Source organism: Episyrphus balteatus, chromosome 2 (assembly GCF_945859705.1).
Source record: "Episyrphus balteatus chromosome 2, idEpiBalt1.1, whole genome shotgun sequence".
NCBI classification, from domain to species: domain Eukaryota; kingdom Metazoa; phylum Arthropoda; class Insecta; order Diptera; family Syrphidae; genus Episyrphus; species Episyrphus balteatus.
In genome coordinates this window covers 32371748-32389978 of record NC_079135.1, presented here as the reverse complement: position 1 = coordinate 32389978, position 18231 = coordinate 32371748, and the positions used below count along the sequence as shown (strand labels likewise).

Here is an 18231-nt window from a genome sequence, read left to right as displayed (position 1 = left end):
TTCAAAATTTTTTTCGTTTTTTTAATCAATTTTTTTGGAAACGACTGGATGAACTTTTTTTTTTATTTCCTAAATTATTACTTTTGTGTGGCATACCAATTTTTAAAATATTCTTTATTAGACAATATAATAAAAAAAAACATTTTACATTTTTATGAAACCGAATTAAATAAAATTATTTCTTATTTTTACGGAAAAAGTTTGAATATTCTCAGTAACATTTTCCATTTGATCCAATTCTATTCATAATATCCTTTAGAGCTTATACACCTTCTATATAACGATTTTAAGTTATAACAAGCTTCTCAAAAACGGATCTAACGATTTCGATTAAATTTTGCTGCACAAAAGTGATTTTTATAAAATTAATATTAATTAACTAATTTTAATTTTTTTTTTTCCCAAAAAATCTAAAAATCCTTACGATATTTTAACAAGATATTTGAAAATCTTTATGATCTTTGATATGATTGATCTTTAAACATTTTATACAATTCATTTAAGCCTTAACTATATTGGCTCAAAAAGTGATAAAGTACAAAAGTGAAAATTTTCAAACGCATTTTTGTATTGTTTTTCGGGCTGGGAAATAAAAACAAATGATGCAGAAAACTTATTTTATTACTCTTTTTATTTTGTTTACTTTTTTTTACAAAAAAATTGCGCTTGCGAGAAAAAAAATGTCTTCACTTTTGTACTTTTTCAAAAAGTGGTGAATGTAGTTAAGCCTTTACTCATGTTTTCGATAGCACCTGTTCGCCAAATATGTATTTGTATAATCACAAAGGCTGCGGAGCCGAAATATCATTCCCCACACAAAATTTAATGGATCTTCAGGCATGATTGTTTTGAAAATGCCAAGAGTAACAATTTAAGGAATTGAGATATTATCATGAAATTTTGTATGAAATTCTTCTTTTTATGGTCAACTGTGAAGTTATTATAGTTGAGTTGATCCTGCAATATTTAAGCTTACTAAAATTCTGCATGTTTAGTATTTTTGTATCGTTCAGTACGATTTTATTTCTATCCAAATACTTAAATATTCTAAAAATACGTCTAATAAAATGTCTATGAATTATAAAACTATCAGTTCATTGCCATGCCTAATAAGAAAGAATATTTTATGGTTGATATAACGAATAAGGTACCTTCTTAAAAATGTCCTGAAAATTGGATTACATTTTGCATTGACTAACTAATTTATCAAATTATGAAGCATAATATAGGTAAGAAATCTTTCTTTAAGATTATTTTCAAACATAAAAGAAAATTTCGTTCCATGAAATTTTGCCCAATATACATTTAAACTTACTGAATGAGTTTAATATACTCCAATTCAAAACAAAATAAATTTTCATTTAAAATATTTTTGAACCTCATCATATTAACTGCACTGTATTTAATAATAAATTTGTGAACCGATAAGACGATAACGCATCTTATGTGTGTGAATATTCAATTTAAATTATTATTATTATTATTTCAACCAAGGACATGATGAGAGAAAGTGAACTTTGTCATGTCATTTATTTTAATATCGTAATGAACTTCATCGTATGCTTCGTAAATGTTGATATCATTGTTATTATATGCAGAAGAGTTCCTTATGCAACAGCACCAAAACGAAATACAAAACATAAATCCTTATATGATTTTAATTTTTTTTTAACATGATGATGATGAGAAATTTACAAATTGAATGCAAATTGAAATTTAAATAATGAAAGCATATTGTTGTTTGAATTAAAAAAAAAAAAAAACATTTTTATGTAATCGCAGTTAAAGAGTTAAGTTAAAGTAATGATCACGAATGGGGAGCAATTTTTTAAATTACTTTTTTTTTAATAGATATAAATATAGATTTTTAACACAATTTCGATCTCTCTAGATTTAAATATTAAAATTTTTGAAGAAGAAGAGAACGAAGAAAATCGAATTCAAGTCTACCAGTTCTTTTTTTACTTGCTCTATAGGGCAAGTATTGGTTTCGTGTCAAAAAAAAAATTCGAGGTTTGAATCAAAACTAACATTACGATGATGGAGAAGTCCAAAAAAGTGGGTTTCGTCATGACGTCCGTCGGTCTGTGCGTCCGTGCGTCCATCTGTACAAGTAGCTACAGCCTAAACGGGTGGACGAATTTTGTTGAAATTTGGTATGGATTTTTTTTTCGTAATTTCCAAGGTTGGTTTTTTTTTGTTTTTTAATATCTCGCTTAGAACGTATACCTCCCATACAAAATTTTCGAGTTATTGCAATTTTTCTCGAAAACGGCTCTAACGATTTTGATTTAATTTAACACACGTAATGCTGTACATAGTTCTAACATAACTGCGTTTTTAGTTTTTCTCAAAAAATACGGATAGTGGAAATATGGTCTTAACATTTTTTTTAAATGGCGGATGTCGGCTCTTCCCGTACATCATTATGGAGTTATTGCAATTTTCTCAAAAATGGCTCTAATGATTTTGATAAAATTTTGCATACGTAATATGCAGAGTAATTGCAGTAAAACTGCATTTTTAGTTTTTCTCAAAAAATCAAGTCAAATAAAATAAAATTAACTAACATTTGGCCTCCATGCCGGCTCTTCCCCTACATCAGGCATGTCAAACTTGCGGCCCGCGGGCCGCATGCGGCCCACATCGTATATTTGTGCGGCCCAAGCTTAATTTAGGTACAACTTGCATTTTCAATTTTTACATTTAATTTTAGTTATAAAATAAAATTTAAATGTCTCTAATGAACACGAACAAACCGGGGAATCCAATAAAATTGTTTTGAATTTCTCCATTTCAACACGATATTCACTGCAGAGATTTTAACTTTTTGCTATTTATGTCGCAATGGAGAATTTCCAGCTTATATGAGTTCTTGATGGGTGAAAAGGTAAACAAACATTTTTTGTATTGAAAACAAGCTTTTTTTTGCTGTATTTAGTATTGGAGTGCAGTTTGACCAATGGGAAAGCAGTGAAAAAGTTCCATACGATTTGTTTCATCCTTAGTGAATTTTCGGGAATAAGCTCTGAATTTGTTTATTTGTACAAAATATTTAAGTCGACTTCCAAGCAACCGAAAATTAGATTTCCAGTCGACTTGCAGTCGCTACTTTTTTCTTAAATGAACACCAATGCAAATATTTTCGCTACTTTGTCCCGAAAAATCCATCCTTTTTTAATCTCTTTTTGAGACGGGTTTATAAATATAGAATCAGTACGTAATCATTTGCAAATGGAGCTAATCGAAATCCAGTGTGGCTCCGTTTAAAGATATAAATTCGATGAAGCTGGGATACCTGAATTTTACAAGTATCTAACAAGCAGATTTGAGAACACTCGAAAATTGGCATATGAAATCATTTGTATGTAGCAGCAGTTTTCACTTATGAATCGAAATGAGTCACCTGTTAAATCCAGAATAACAGATCTACGCCTTGGGTCTGTTTTAAAAGTAATAACTTCTAAAAAATTTTCATCACAAGTAGAGAAGATGGTACAGAAAAGAGATGCCAAGTGTCAGGCAGAAAACATTAATATTACTACATATTGTTCTTGTTCTTTTATAAAAATAAATCTGTTTCGTAAAAATTCTAATATCTTTTTTTTTGCGGCCCATAGAAATTTAGATCCTGCTATTTTGGCCCGTGAATGCCATTGAGTTTGACAAGCCTGCCCTACATCAACCAAATTTCTTAAAAATGTAGGTATATAGAGGCAGCTCTGATAATCTACAAGTAAGCTGACATAAAAGTGCTTTGAACTGCAAGAGCAAGTACGTGCGGCCCCAGTCGTGCATTTTATTTTTATTAAAGACTCAAAAAAAGAGTTAAAACAGCCATTGGCGCTTGCAGAATTGCTTTTTTAACCCTTTTGAACAGCTTCTTAAACGGCGCCGAAGCTGAAAACGGTTGAAAGGTTGATTCTCTTCTTACCAAAGAAAGTTCTACATAGTAAAACCCTTCAAAGTTTTTATGTGTCATTGAAAAAGCTTTTTGTGTTAGGTACAAAAACTTAAATAAATTTGTAGAAAAAATTGTCAAATGAAGGACGAATATATTTATTAATAAGGAAGGACGTTTTCCAGTTTTCTTTTTTAACCCAAACAATGGAAAACTAATTTCCTTGCCGCGTCCATTCATATCCTTCACTAAAGTTTTACTAATCTTTTCAACGTAAACGATTATTATTATTATCAAATTACTACTTCAAACAAACTGTTTCCATCATCAATTTTAATAAAAATCACCTCCTTATACCAAACCAGCCAGCAGTCAACCAACCATATGTACTAGACTCGTCAACGTAATCAACCAAAGCTAAGAGAACCAAAATGATGACTTTTATATTGTTTCAACTTATCTCATCCAATATCATTTCCAAATATAGTATAATGCAACCACCATGCCACCCATATCTATAATAATCTCTGCCTATAATCTAAGACCACTGCTGTGTGCCAATATAATATGAACAAACAACAACAGAAAGGAAAAAAAAAAACAGAAGCTTAAATCAGCTGTGCCATCAGGCAACTCATAACTTTCTATTAATAAACCATAAAGACACCACAACCTCAAGCCCGATTCCGATGGCAATGATTAGATTATGTTACATACATGTATAGAGACGCGATGGATGTTGATGATGATGATGATGATGGTTATGTCGATTATTTTCTTCATGATATAGCAAAAAAAAAATAAAAACAAAAAAAATTGTATGTAGAACGAAAATTCATAAAAAGAAATTATTACTTGAGAGAGCATAAAAACAAACACGAAACGTTGGTTGGTTAAAACAAGTAAAAATATATATGTGTTTGTGTATGTGAAATAAAAAATAAAATCAACCTCATAATAAATTAAAGGAAAAAAAAATCACACAAAATTAAAATCGCGTGCTACATGTCGAAAAGTAAATAAAACCAAAGCGTTACAAATTCCACACGTTCTATGCAATGCAACCTTAGTTACAGTCAGTGACAACAAAAAGTGCACAGTCCCACTTTCTTTTTGGCTAAATCTAGCGAAGCAGAATACAAATGGATTTTCTTCTTTAGATAGATCACTTGTAGGATTTTGAGAAAATTTTTCAAAACCTATTTTCTTTTTTTTAGAAAGGGGTACCCCTTGAATTTTTTCGATTTCTCTAAAATCTGAAAAAATTAATTTCACTGTGATCTCATATCTGTGAACAAAGCTTGATTCGTGACTTTGGTTCCAAGTTATTGGACGGCCTCAGAAACCATAAAAAAAAAAAAAATTTGGATACAAATAACTCACCCACGAGAACTCCAAGAAACATTTGATTTTCACTCATAAATAGAGCTTAATTACATAAACACACTTTTTTGTTTGATATCTCAGGAAATAGGTTTGGAAAAAATTTTTAAAATGCAATTTTTATCGGCAAGGTGTACCCCTTGAATTTTTTTTTCGAAAATCTGGAAAAAATATATTTGTAATTTTTTTACCTAAATGCTTAAGTACACTTTTTTACTGTGAACTCACATCTGTAAATCAAAATTTGTTTCGAACTCAGCAACTACACTGAGGGAAAAACCACAACGTAAAATGTAATATGTTCAACGTTGATTTAATGTTGAAAAAACTAACATGAAATATCTTTAAATTAAAATTGAAACAACTTAAGAAATTTTTTTATTTTTGTCGGACTTCAGCTTTTCTAGCATTTTATCACTTTAATTTCCAACAGTGAGATAGCACAGTGGTAAAGCATTCGCCTAGTGACCCAAGAGTTGTAGGTTCGATCCCCAGCGGCTGCCAATTTTTTCTTTTTTTTTTAATAAATTGATGCTTCTTTTCAAAGTTTAAACAAAATTGATTTAAAAATGTTTTATAACGGCAAAACACTTTAAACTTACGATGTTCTACTTTTTTAAAATGTTCGTCGTGGTTTTCGTTGATTTTAAGTTGTTTTTTCCCTCAGTGTAGACCTCCAAAAAACATTTGGTTTTCAATTATGAATAGAGCTTAAAGAAACCTTTCTTTTGATGTCTCTCTCGATAGATTTGGACATTTTTTTTCTAAATGCAATTTTTTCGGCAAGGGTTACCTACCCCTTAAATTTTTATTTTTTTTTTTTTCCAAAAAGCACAAAATGTTCACTGTGCACTCATATCTTTAAAACAATACTTGTTTCAAGACTTTTATTCCAAGGTATCAGTGTCCGAAACCTAAAAAAAAAAAAAAAATCATGTGTGCAATTCACACGTGGTAGAAGTGAAACCTTAAAAAATCATTTTTCTTGCAAAAAAAAAAAAATAGAAAAAATCTAACTATTTTTATTCTATCACCTTCAAATCCGGCGCAGGGACATAAGTCCCCGGGACACAAGTCCCGAATTTTTTTTTCGGGACTAATGTCCCGCTTTACTGGGTCACAAGTCCCGAATCCAATTCGGGAATTATGTCCCACCCTACTGAGACAGAAGTCCTGAATTTTTTAGTCGAAAATGGGACATAAGTCCCGAATAAAGTGAAAACTATTTTATATACATAAATTTTTACTATAAATGTTCATATAGGTACTAATTAATCCATAACATTATTTTTTGGTGCCATGAAATACGCCCAAGTGAAATAAGGAAGTATTTCGCGAATTGGTATAATTTTAATTTTCAAAAGAGAAATAAAGCCATTTTTCAACATTTGGCTTTCTCTTTCGCGTCAATTTATTTTCAAAAAAAAAAAATAAAAAAAAAGTGCCTCGTTTCGGTTTATTAAAGCGAAATAATACCATTATGATTTTTAAATCATTCTTACTTATCAAAGAATAAGTTTTATATAAAATTTGTCTTACTCCAGTTTGCTCCAAGGAAACAAAATATAACTCAAACTTCAAAGAGAATATTTTGCCAGTTTAATGTTTGTTCCAAAGATATGCTTGTGTTCTAACTCGATAAACGCGAAGCGGAAAAAAATTTCTCAGATTCGAATCTCTTTAATTTGCACAACCCAAACGCGGAGCGGAAAAAATTTTGCCCACGGGAGAATCCATTTTGAGGTGTGCAAATAAAAATTCGCGCGAATTTTTATTTGCAAACCTCAAAATGGATTCTCCCGTGGGCAAAATTTTTCCCGCTCCGCGTTTGGGTTGTGCAAATTAAAGAGATTCGAATCTGAGAAATTTTTTTCCGCTTCACCCTGGTAAGTACTCATATCGGTTATCACAAATATCAATTATTAAACTTTCACTTTATACATTTGTTTATATTTTGTCACGATGCAATTTCGACTTACCAATAAATTTGCAAGCTTTGCTTTTGTTTTCCAACAGCTTGTAACCGTACCTTACATCGGAGTTGGTACTACGAAAAAAAATCGTGAGAACAATATCGGTTCTATTATTTCGTCAGCTGTAGTCTTTAATAGTCTCTATAGATATATTTATACAAAAAAAAAACGTGGGACATAAGTCCCGAAAATTTTTTTCGGGACTAATGTCTCAGTAAGGTGGGACATAATTCCCGAATTGGATTCGGGACTTGTGACCCAGTAAAGTGGGACATTAGTCCCGAAAAAAAAATTCGGGACTTATGTCCCGGGGACTTATGTCCCTGCGCCTCAAATCCATGTTTTTTATATGACAATTTATATAAATTTTATATCATCTGAAAGCTTATTGTCTCAAAATATATATATCTATCAGGTCTATGAGATATCTACAAAAAGAGCTAGAATTTTTTAACTCAATCAATTTCCATCAAAAAAGCGAAAAAAACACGTATTTTTGTCTTCTCACGCTATTAAATCCATTTTCTTCCCTAACAACCTATAAAAAATTTTATACCATCTGAAAGCTTATTGTCCAAGCTCAAAATATGTATATCGATCAGGTCTATGAGACATCTACAAAAAGAGCTAGAATTTTTTGAACTCAATCAATTTCCATCAAGAAAAGCGAAAAAACACTTATTTTTATCTTCTCACGCTATTAAATCCATTTTCTTCCCTAACAACCTATAATAACCTACACCATCTGAAAGCTTATTGGCTTAGCTCAAAATATATATATCGATCAAGTCTATGAGACATCTGCAAAAAGAGCTAGAATTTTTTAAACTCGATGAAATTTCATCAAAAAAAGCAAAGAAAAACATTTATTTTTATGTTCTCATGCTATTAAATCAATTTTTTTGTTTGACAACCTATAAAAAAATTTATACCATGTGAAAGCTTATTGTTTCACCTTGTATAATGATGTATAAATCTTATTTCAAAGATGTCTACAAGAGAAGTTAGAATTTTTTAAAGTCAACCATGTCGAATTTCCAGACTGAGATTACGGTACTTCCTACACTGGTAGATGGTCATCGCCAACGGATCTCCACAGGTGTTTTGAGGTATTTTTAAATTTTTTTCAATTTAAGATTGTGTAACTTGTAGAGCATGTAACGTTATGTGTGATATATCAAATAAAAGGTTATGTTATCAGCATGCGTATTAAAGTTAAATCAAATTTGTATGTGCACTAGACCAAAAGATGTAACGTGTGTTGGAAAAGAACATGTTTTTACCGTTATCTCCGAATTTTGAACATGAAATTAATTGAAATTTTGTACAATTATAATTTATTTAATTACCTATCTACAGTACAAATTTCAGTCATCTATCTATTAAAACAAAAAAGTTATAACAAGTTGAAGTCGTGTCGCGTTTTCGTTTCATCTTGTTTCAAATCACTACGATACTAAAGAAGTTTTCACTTCAAAAAATACATATTTGGATGCAAATAACTCAGCAACTAGACCTCCAAAAAACTTTTGGTTTTCTGTTGTGAAAAGAGCTTAAAGAGACCTTTCTTTTGATGTCTCACTCAATGGATTTAAATTTTTCAAAATGCAATTTTTTTCGCCAAGTTAATTTTTTCGAAAATCTGAAATAAAATAAATATTTAATTTTTACCAAAATACATAAGTCTGTTCACTTTAAACTCATATCTGTAAACCACAACTTGTTTCAAGACTGTCGTTCTAAGTTATCTGCTTCAGAAACTAAGGAAAAACATTTATAAACTCAGCATCCAGGACCTACAAAAAACTTTTGGTTTATGAATAGAGCCTAGAAAACCCTATATACTGATGTCTCACTTGCTTAAAAAAAAACAAGTTGGTCTTAAAAACACTCTTTATAAAAATAAACTTTTATCTGAGAATATTTGTTCAAAAAACTTATACGCAAAAATGATTAAACTGGTATTAACAACAACTATCACCCCATTTCCTATTTCTCTCAGATGTTCCGAGTTGTTGAATACCAACTATACGATATTTTAACGTTCTACTCTAAGTCTTTGAAATTTTGTCGTCAACATGACTTGCGCATTACTTCTCAATATAACTCCTATCTATCTGAAATTTATATACGCTTCATAAAAGTGTAGTTTTCCTCTTTTCTCGCTACTTCTGGTGTCCCACAAGAAAGTGATTTAGGTTCCATCCTTTTCATCCCAAATATTCATGAAATCGAAGTTATCATAAGCCTACTGATATGTATCTTTTTGTATGCTGTTGACATTGATTTTAAAATCAAATCATCACAGATGGTTGTACCACTGAATGAGAAACTTAGTTTAGTTAAAAACCACCAAAAGAACTTTTTAAATGCATTCCACATAATCGTTCACTGGCAATTATATAATGTGCAAGAAACTAAAATAATTTTAAGTTTTCTACATATCAAAGTGTAAGCAATGGGTTCTACAGGGTTCTATTCTTGGACCGCTTTTCTTTTCGCAGTAAACATACGATATTTTAACGTTGAGTTACTATCACATTCTTAAATCTTCTATTAATGGTTTATATTATTCCTTTGTAAGAATTTACTCTTTATGGATTAAGTTATTTGACGCGGAATGTAAATAATACCGCAAAAACCTTCATGATAACAAAAGAAATTGGGCTCTTTATAATTTTCCATTAAAGTAACACACAAACAAACAAAATATAGAAAAAAAAATAAAAAAAGACATGACTTTGTAACGATCACAGGGCTAGTATAGAGTAGTTAAAACACCCTATCAACAGAAAGCTACTGTGTGTAAGAAGAAAAGTAAACCTATGGATAGAACTTTATTAAAATGCATTAAAGAGCTTCTTTTTTTGTTGTTGTTGTTTTTGTTGTTAAATTCCATGTTCAACCTATATGTATAATATGGTAGTTTTGCTGCTGCACGCTTTTACGCTCCACGACACAGTCAGCACCTAAGGCTTAGGCCTTCATCTTCTTCTCATAGAGCAGGATACACTCTGGCAGCAAGGCAACAAGCGATAAAAATCGCAGACAATGATAGCCATAATCATAATGAATATAATAACTATAATAATTTTCAAAGGCATGTCATAAACTGTTTTATCCTGTGGCATAATGCTGTATATGTTTTAGGGCATACTTACTCTTTGGGGGGTTTTATAATAGTCAAAGATGTACACACAAACATGTTATACTTACTAAGCGGGTGGTAGATTCATTTTTTTTTTCTAGGCAATTTGAAGGCGCATTGAATATATGAGAACATGATTTCGTGGTGTGTGTTGATTGCATTTACTCATGAAAAAATATATAAATTTTTGTTTAAATTTCTTCTCATAAAAACGACGCGGTAGCGGCGGCGATAAGGAAAAAAGAAACAAGCATTTTGCTGTAAGGACTAAGTATGTGTAATTAAAAATGAAGCTTTGAGTTGCCTTTTGGGAGGCGGCACCTTTTGAAAAATGAGTCTCACACTCTTTCAATTATACAACGTTTTTTGTTTTGTAACGAGTTTGAACGATATTTTTGATAGAAAAAAGGAGTACATGCAGCAAGGAAAATCACTTAAATTATAAAAAAAAAAAAATTGCTGCATTTGGAAATATAACCTGTGGATTGGCCTCAATACGAAGCCAATTCAAGATTCTACAATATTTTGATATTCTACAATGTTCTTTAATATTTGAAAATAATTTAACAAAAATGGGCGGATACCACACCCCCACGTGAGAAAATCTGAAGTTGTAAAACATTTCCTGACAGGTTAGAAAAATAATAGTTAAATATTTTTTAAGGTTTGTTCAACCATATGAATTGAAAACTTTGCTTCAAAAGGTCCATTCTTTTAATTTAGGCAGATACAAACTTTAAAAAATCACAGTAAATACTACTATTTTTTAAAACTAAAACTTAATTAAAAAAGATTGCATATTTCACTTAATTTTTTCTTAAGTTTTAGGTTAAATAAAAAAATGCTAATACACGATTTTTTAAAGTTTGGATATGTCTAAATTTAAAAAATAGAGCTGTACCTCTTTTGACACAAGTTCCTGAAATGAAAATTATGATAGAAAAACCTCGAAGAAAAAATTTTATTTCATTGATTAATGAAATTGAAATGATTATAAATGCTTCATTAATACAAATACAAAAGAAAACATGTAAATGTATTTTTTTTTTTTATTCCATGCTGCACTACATTGCTTTTGACATATGTATATGATTCTGGATGACAGATAAGGCAATTAATCATTCAACAAAAAAACATATTTAAGTTCTCACCAACTTCAATGATAATGCTACCACAGTTAAACAAAACGAATCATCTGATGTGTTTTTATTATGAATCCGTTGGTTTAAAAATACACCAACACAAATGCTGGTATAATATGTATAATAATAATAAACGATTAATTGCATTTTTGTTCACTCTACTATAACGTTGTTGCATTTCCGATACATTTTCGTCGGTAATAATAATTTTTTGTTAAACATTTTTTTATTTTTATTTTTTGGTGAAAGTCTACCGGAAGTATTCACAAATGAAAAAATTAAATGCAAAAAAATGCTTATAAAACTACTCTTATGGTCGAGTATGCATTTATTTTACACACAACTTGTTAGTAAGGCTAAGTTTAAAAATAAAAAGTAATATAACTACACTATAAATGTATTTATTTTATATCCTCCATATTCCAAATTGGCAAATTTAATATCATATTTTTTTTATGGATCAAAAGCGCAAAATATATAATATAAGTGTTGGATAGTGGTATTATTTTTTTAAGATACAGTATCTGCTACAAAAAAAAGCATTTTCCAATTTTTGTTTTTTTCATTTCTTCAATTTTTTTCCGACATTCAAAAAGCTAAAAAACATTTTTAAAAAAAATAAACTTATAGTACCTACTCCTTCTCTAGCTTTCATTAATTTTTTTTTTTGTCTTTTAACCCTTTCGGACCCAGCGTTACTCTCATGTAACATTTTTTTAAAAATTCGTAAAAAATATTAAATTAAACAATTTTTTAGGTTACGATGGCTTAATTGAAAGATAATAATGCCTAGTTACTCTGGATTATTACAAAAAGTTAGTCAAATATCATACCTTTAATTTTTTTTATCGAGAAAGGAACTGAAATTCAAATTTTTTTTTTTGGCAAAAAATTTTTTTTTTATATGTATATGGTCATAATTTTGAAAAAAAGATATAAAAAAAGTTAATGCAGAAAGTGTTTGGTTTTTTTGCTTAGAAGAAGTAGCATACATTATAGTTTCATAAAAAGTTATTTTCTCAGTTCTCCGACTTTTTTTGGTGGTCATATGCAGTGCATGTTACTTACATGTAACATGAGAAAAACACATTAGTTTTGCTATTTATTATTTTGGGAAATAACTTTTTGCTATTCATATTTCTTAGTTGTGATGTTTTTGACCCGATAATACCGAAAAAACATTTTTTAATATTGATTTTCATAGCTTGGGTTCGAAAGGGTTAAAAACTTAATGTTCACTATTGTTTTTAAAAATATTTGTGGATAATTTCCAAAAAAAAAAACTTTCTTTTTTCAAAATGGACTTTGTAAAATATCTTTAAATATTATTTACAAACTCAAATTGTATTCAAAAACTTGTCAAATAGACTGTAGTTTAATATCAAACCAAATCATATGTTTTCAGTATACTTTGACCAAACCGCATGTAAACATGAAACTTAATCTTTTTACTAAAGGATTGGTTGGTTGTGGATTTATTTAACTTGAATTTAATTTTTTTAATGTCGATTTAAGTAGGTTATTTAATTTTTATATAAATCTGCCCCTTTAAATAAAATCTTTATGATGATCCAATTCTACAATCCTTTTCTGTTTGTTTTTATTATTAAATCTTGTTTTCTTATTAAAGATAAACAAAGAGAGTTTTAACTTTAGAAGTATAAGGACAAGGGTAAGGATTATTTGAAGTAGTTTATATGTACAATACATTTACAAGTTTTTCATTGGTTTGAATTAAACAGAACTAAAGCTTAAATACATATTTTTTTGGTTCCTGGAAATCATTTTATTAAAATGATAATTAATTTTTCATAGTCAGGATTTATATTTGGGTTGTTTCCAGGTACCAACGTTTCAAGAAAATGAACCAAAAATGAGGTAAGATGTGAACGAAATGGAAAAAATAAACTTTCAGCTTTGCATATCATTCTGAACAATGAGCAATGAAGAAATGCTTGAATAATAAATTTTGACTGGGTACCTAGTCGAAAATTAAACAAGAAACCTTCTGTCGTTCATCGTTCAAAATTGTATCCACATTTTAAATGAAGGAACTGATTCTCTTTAATTTTTCCGAAGCCGGAAGATCTTAACATTTTTTGTAATTTAAATCTTCTTCTTCCTTTTTCTCGGCGCTGTTATGATCTCGATGTCGAGGGGATCATAACTATCCCACGTAACTGCTTCACACTAGTGATCCGCCTGTGGGGTTCGCCGGGTTGACCTCAGAAATCGGCGGCAAGCCTCCCGGTTTTGTATTGTTCCATTTCTAAGGCCAACTGAATGCTGGTGGTTTTGCATTTGCTTGTACCAGGAGTTTTTAGGCCTACCTTTCTTTCTATTTCGTGTTGGAACGTTGTATGATATTGCTTTTTTGACGGGGTTCTCAGGATCTCTCCTTTGAACATGGCAATACCAACTGAGTCGGTCGTGTTCAATTTTTTGGGAGATGGTGTTTTTAACATGAAGGCTTCCTCGGATCTTCGTACTTCTAATTCTATCAAGTAATTTAAATAAGCAACATAATTCTATCGGATCAACAAGATTGAAATCTTCAGATATAAGTTTTTATTGAAAAAATGAATTATTTGATTTGAAAAAGGGTGAATTTGATTTGCAAAAAAATAATTCAATTTGACAAGGAGTTAATTAAAACAAAGTTATTCAAAATTTTGTATCCATTCATCTGGTCCCAAAGATTAAGTTGTTCAGGTTATTCAAAAATACATTTCTGTGGGTAAGGGAAAAATTATGTGCAAAAATCAGTTAGGCCACTATTTCATATACATAAGTATTCTAGGAGGCTCTCAAAAACAGACAATCTAAAGATTCGATTATTGTAAGAGATCATGTATAAATTTTATTGAAGAAAAAATAATTATGTTTTTAATGTAAATATAAAATAATTGGTACCCAAAATGTCACCCTATTCTATTTTTTATATATAAAGGGTCCAGAAGAAAATGGTACATGTCCACTCTTTGTCAAAAATAAACTAATGATGAGGTCTTGTAATATTTACTGAGCACTATCTGATGGCATTCTTACTTTTGTAAAACAAATTTAAGCCTTGCTGAAAAAATAAATAAATTGTGTGGTTTTAGTACTAAGTTGTATGGAGAACAAAATTTTAAAATGCGTTTTTCTCGAAATGAGTTGGAATGGACTCGTGCTGATTTTCCCCTGGACCCTTCATATTTAATTTGATTTATGTATGTGCTTATTCAAGAAAATGCTTTTGCATTGAACTTTATTTAAAATTAATAAATATTCAAAACACATTTATCTAGGTATTAACTAAGATATGTACATTTGTATAAACATCATTACTGTACAAAAAAATATTAATTTCATAACAAGACCAATCATCAATCATTTCATATGAAACCCTTCTTGCTTATACTCGTATAAAATAAACCTTTTACACAAAAACAAATAAAAATATTAAATACATTTTTAACATTATTTAAAAAATCCAAAAATACACCTGACAAAATTAAATTAATCAGAACTCTGTGGATATAGTCCCTCTGTTGTGCTTTTTGTTGGTGTCATCTCAACTACTGTCAATTTGTCAACGAAATCAAATAAAAAAAAAAAAACGAAAACACAAAAAATACCTACACACAGAAAATCGCACAAACAAAATCGAATCATCATTTTCCCCATATTTCACAGGGTGGTCATTATCATCCAATTCAACAAGAGCAACAACAATCTTCACCGCCATCACAGCAACATAATCCCCAGGAGCCATACTATTTGCAGCAGAGACCCTCCCAAGCACCAGCACCTGGCAATGCCAGTTCTACTGTTTCCTTTAGAGGTGGAATAGCTAGTCCAGTTTACAATACACCAAAACCTAATCCCCAGCAACAATTCCAACAACAACACCAAAACCAACACCCATCCCAATCCCAACCTCAATCTTATCAGCAACAACAACACCAGCATTATCAAGCACCCTCTACGCCGGAGCCACAACAGCATTATCAACCATCACAGGTTGATAACCAGCACCTTGATGAACCAAACCGTGGCCGTTGGGGTCACGTTGCATCGCCAGTACCTCAGCGTACTGGATACGTTCAGAACTATCAACCTGCTCAAAGACAGGTCTCTCAAGCACCCCCACAATTCGAATCCGAACCGCACTATGGATCTCAACAGCAGCAGGTACCATCATCGTGCAAAATGTTTTGCACGAAAGTGTTTCTGGAGATTTTCTAGCGCAATATAGACAGTTGATGAGAAAATGCAAAAGCTTGCCACATATAGAAGGGGAATGCCAAAACGTCTTTCCCCTTAGATGCTTTTAACTCGTAGAACGCTCTTGACAACCAGCTAATTGTAAATCCTCCCTTTTTGGAGTAGAAAAAAAGTTGTAAAATATAACCTAACTGCTCTATTAACCGTAAAAAAACGCTGCACAATGCTCGTTTGATTCTCTAACATCCTCGAAAAAAACTAACCCCTGTACAAAACTATATATTCAATGTCAAATTTTTGTTTTACTAATTGTCAAATCTTGTTTATATTTTTGTTTTTGTTTCGTCAATATCCATCCACCACTACGACCTACCAACCAACCAACCAACACCCTCGCACCAATCAAAACACAACTTATACCACCCTTTTGCACTGCCACCATCCATTATGTCATCCTTAAACTTTTCACAAACACACACACATACACATTTATACATAAATGCACATAAACATAATTATGTAGAACCATTATGGGGCATCATCTGTACCACAAGTGAATCAGAGTTACGATCGCCAACCATCCTGCGGACCTCCTCAACACCAGAATAATTTTGCTCCTGCTCCTTATGCTCCTGCTACTGCTGTTCCACAGCAGTACTATCAGGCGCACCAACAACCCCAACCGCAGCAATATAGTCAGACATCTCAACCAATTGACAACCATTATAATTACTATTCACAGCAAACCGAGCCGCAACAGTACCAACAACACCAACAATTGCAACAGCAGCAGTACCGCGGTGAGAGTCCTGGTATTATAACATTGCGCAAGGAAGCCCCGATCACCCAGCAACCAGCGCCAGTTTATACATCACAACCAGCCGCCGCTAGCTACAGAGGTAAGTTTTTTTTTTCAAAATGACATAATAATCAATTTCTTATTGATAAATAACTTTAATGAAGACACAAAAAAAAATGTATTGCAAAACAAAAAAAAAAAAAAAAATATAAGAAAATAATACGTATACGCCCGAGTGACTTCTTTTTTATTTTTTTTTATTTAATTTTAGAAGAAAAACATGCTTATTTGCATTTAACAAGTTGCTTCAAGCTTTTATTGTGTGTTTAGTGTGATTAAAATATAATTTATGGACTTAAGATTTCAATAAATATATTTGAGAAACAGTTTAAATAAATGTAGGCAGTTTCTAAATCCGTAAGATAAACAAGGAAGTAAGTATACATTTCACTGGCGAAATCCGCCATTTTGGAAAACGCAAATCGCTCTATATCTCCAAAACTATAGTTCCTATAGAAATGGTTATCCGACCAAAGTTATTGAAAATTTAGTTATCTTTTTCTTTGTAGTATATTATTTTTCTGAGCGGACAATAGTTTTGAGGTCAAGTTGTTTTAATTTATTTTTGTTCGGTTTTTTTTTAAGATTATATCATTCCCGGTATCAGTTACATAATTTTTTAAACAGTAAAAGTTACAGACCATCAAATTTCCAATAATTTGGTATATTTTTGAAAGTCATGCGATGTATAAGTCGAAAGTTATTGATCTGAAAACTATAATCTAAGTGCAGGAAAGTTAGTAAAAAAAACAGGCATTTTGTGGAACGAAATACAGGACGGCTAATTCTTTTCAAATCTGAAAGAAAGAAGGAAGAAGAATTAGAAAAGCTTAAGCCCTGGTTTTCGGGACGCTAACCATCTGGCGAAATCCGCCAGTTAATCCGTCATCAGTAAAAAAAGACGAAAGCAGGAATTTATGTTCATGCGGTCAATAAAACAGCAACAAAAATACACCATTTCAAATACTTCTGGTGCAAATTTTATCATAGGAATTGTCTTTACCTTAGATCCAATAATTTTCTTTATTAATGGATTTGTTGAAAGCAACAACCTGAACAGGATTGTTAAATTATCAATTCCAAAAAAAAATGTTATTGCAAATAAAAAATTTTCTGGATTGAAAAATAAAAAAAAATTAATGCAAAATGTTTGCATTAAATGTATTTTTTTTTAATATTCGCCGAATTTCTCCAAATTTTGACCATTTGGCCTTATACATATGCATTAGTTTCAATAGCTTCGTAGTGCAAAATATTTTTATTTGCAATATAAATTTTATTTTCAATGCAATTTTTTTTTCATTTGCTATATCATTTTTTTTTATGAAAATATTTTTAGTTGCAATAAAATTTTTTTTATGCAAATATTTTCAAGTTGCAAATAAATACATACTTTTTTTTAAAGCAATTTTTTATTTGCAATAAATATTTTTTTTTCATTTGTAGTCGAAAGCAAATACATTAAAAAAATGATTTTTTGCAAACCTGATTCCGAATACATTTTCAATATTCTCAATGTTAATTTTGGACCTATTGACTGAGAACTCAAAGTAGAGGCTCAATTATAGCTTAGTTTTCAGCACATGCTATCCCTTTAAGATTTCAAACGAAAATCT

General features: G+C 30.6%; 1 protein-coding gene across 1 annotated transcript in view; it reads left to right on the top strand.

The window, feature by feature from the left end:
• The window catches only part of LOC129912070 (protein split ends), a 280868-nt gene that overhangs the window by 259960 nt on the left and 2677 nt on the right, over positions 1 to 18231 (top strand). Inside the window, exons 7-8 of the mRNA XM_055990175.1 lie at positions 15226 to 15723; positions 16280 to 16655. Of these exons, the coding sequence (XP_055846150.1) occupies positions 15226 to 15723; positions 16280 to 16655 (874 nt within the window). The remainder of the gene's footprint in view (positions 1 to 15225; positions 15724 to 16279; positions 16656 to 18231) is intronic.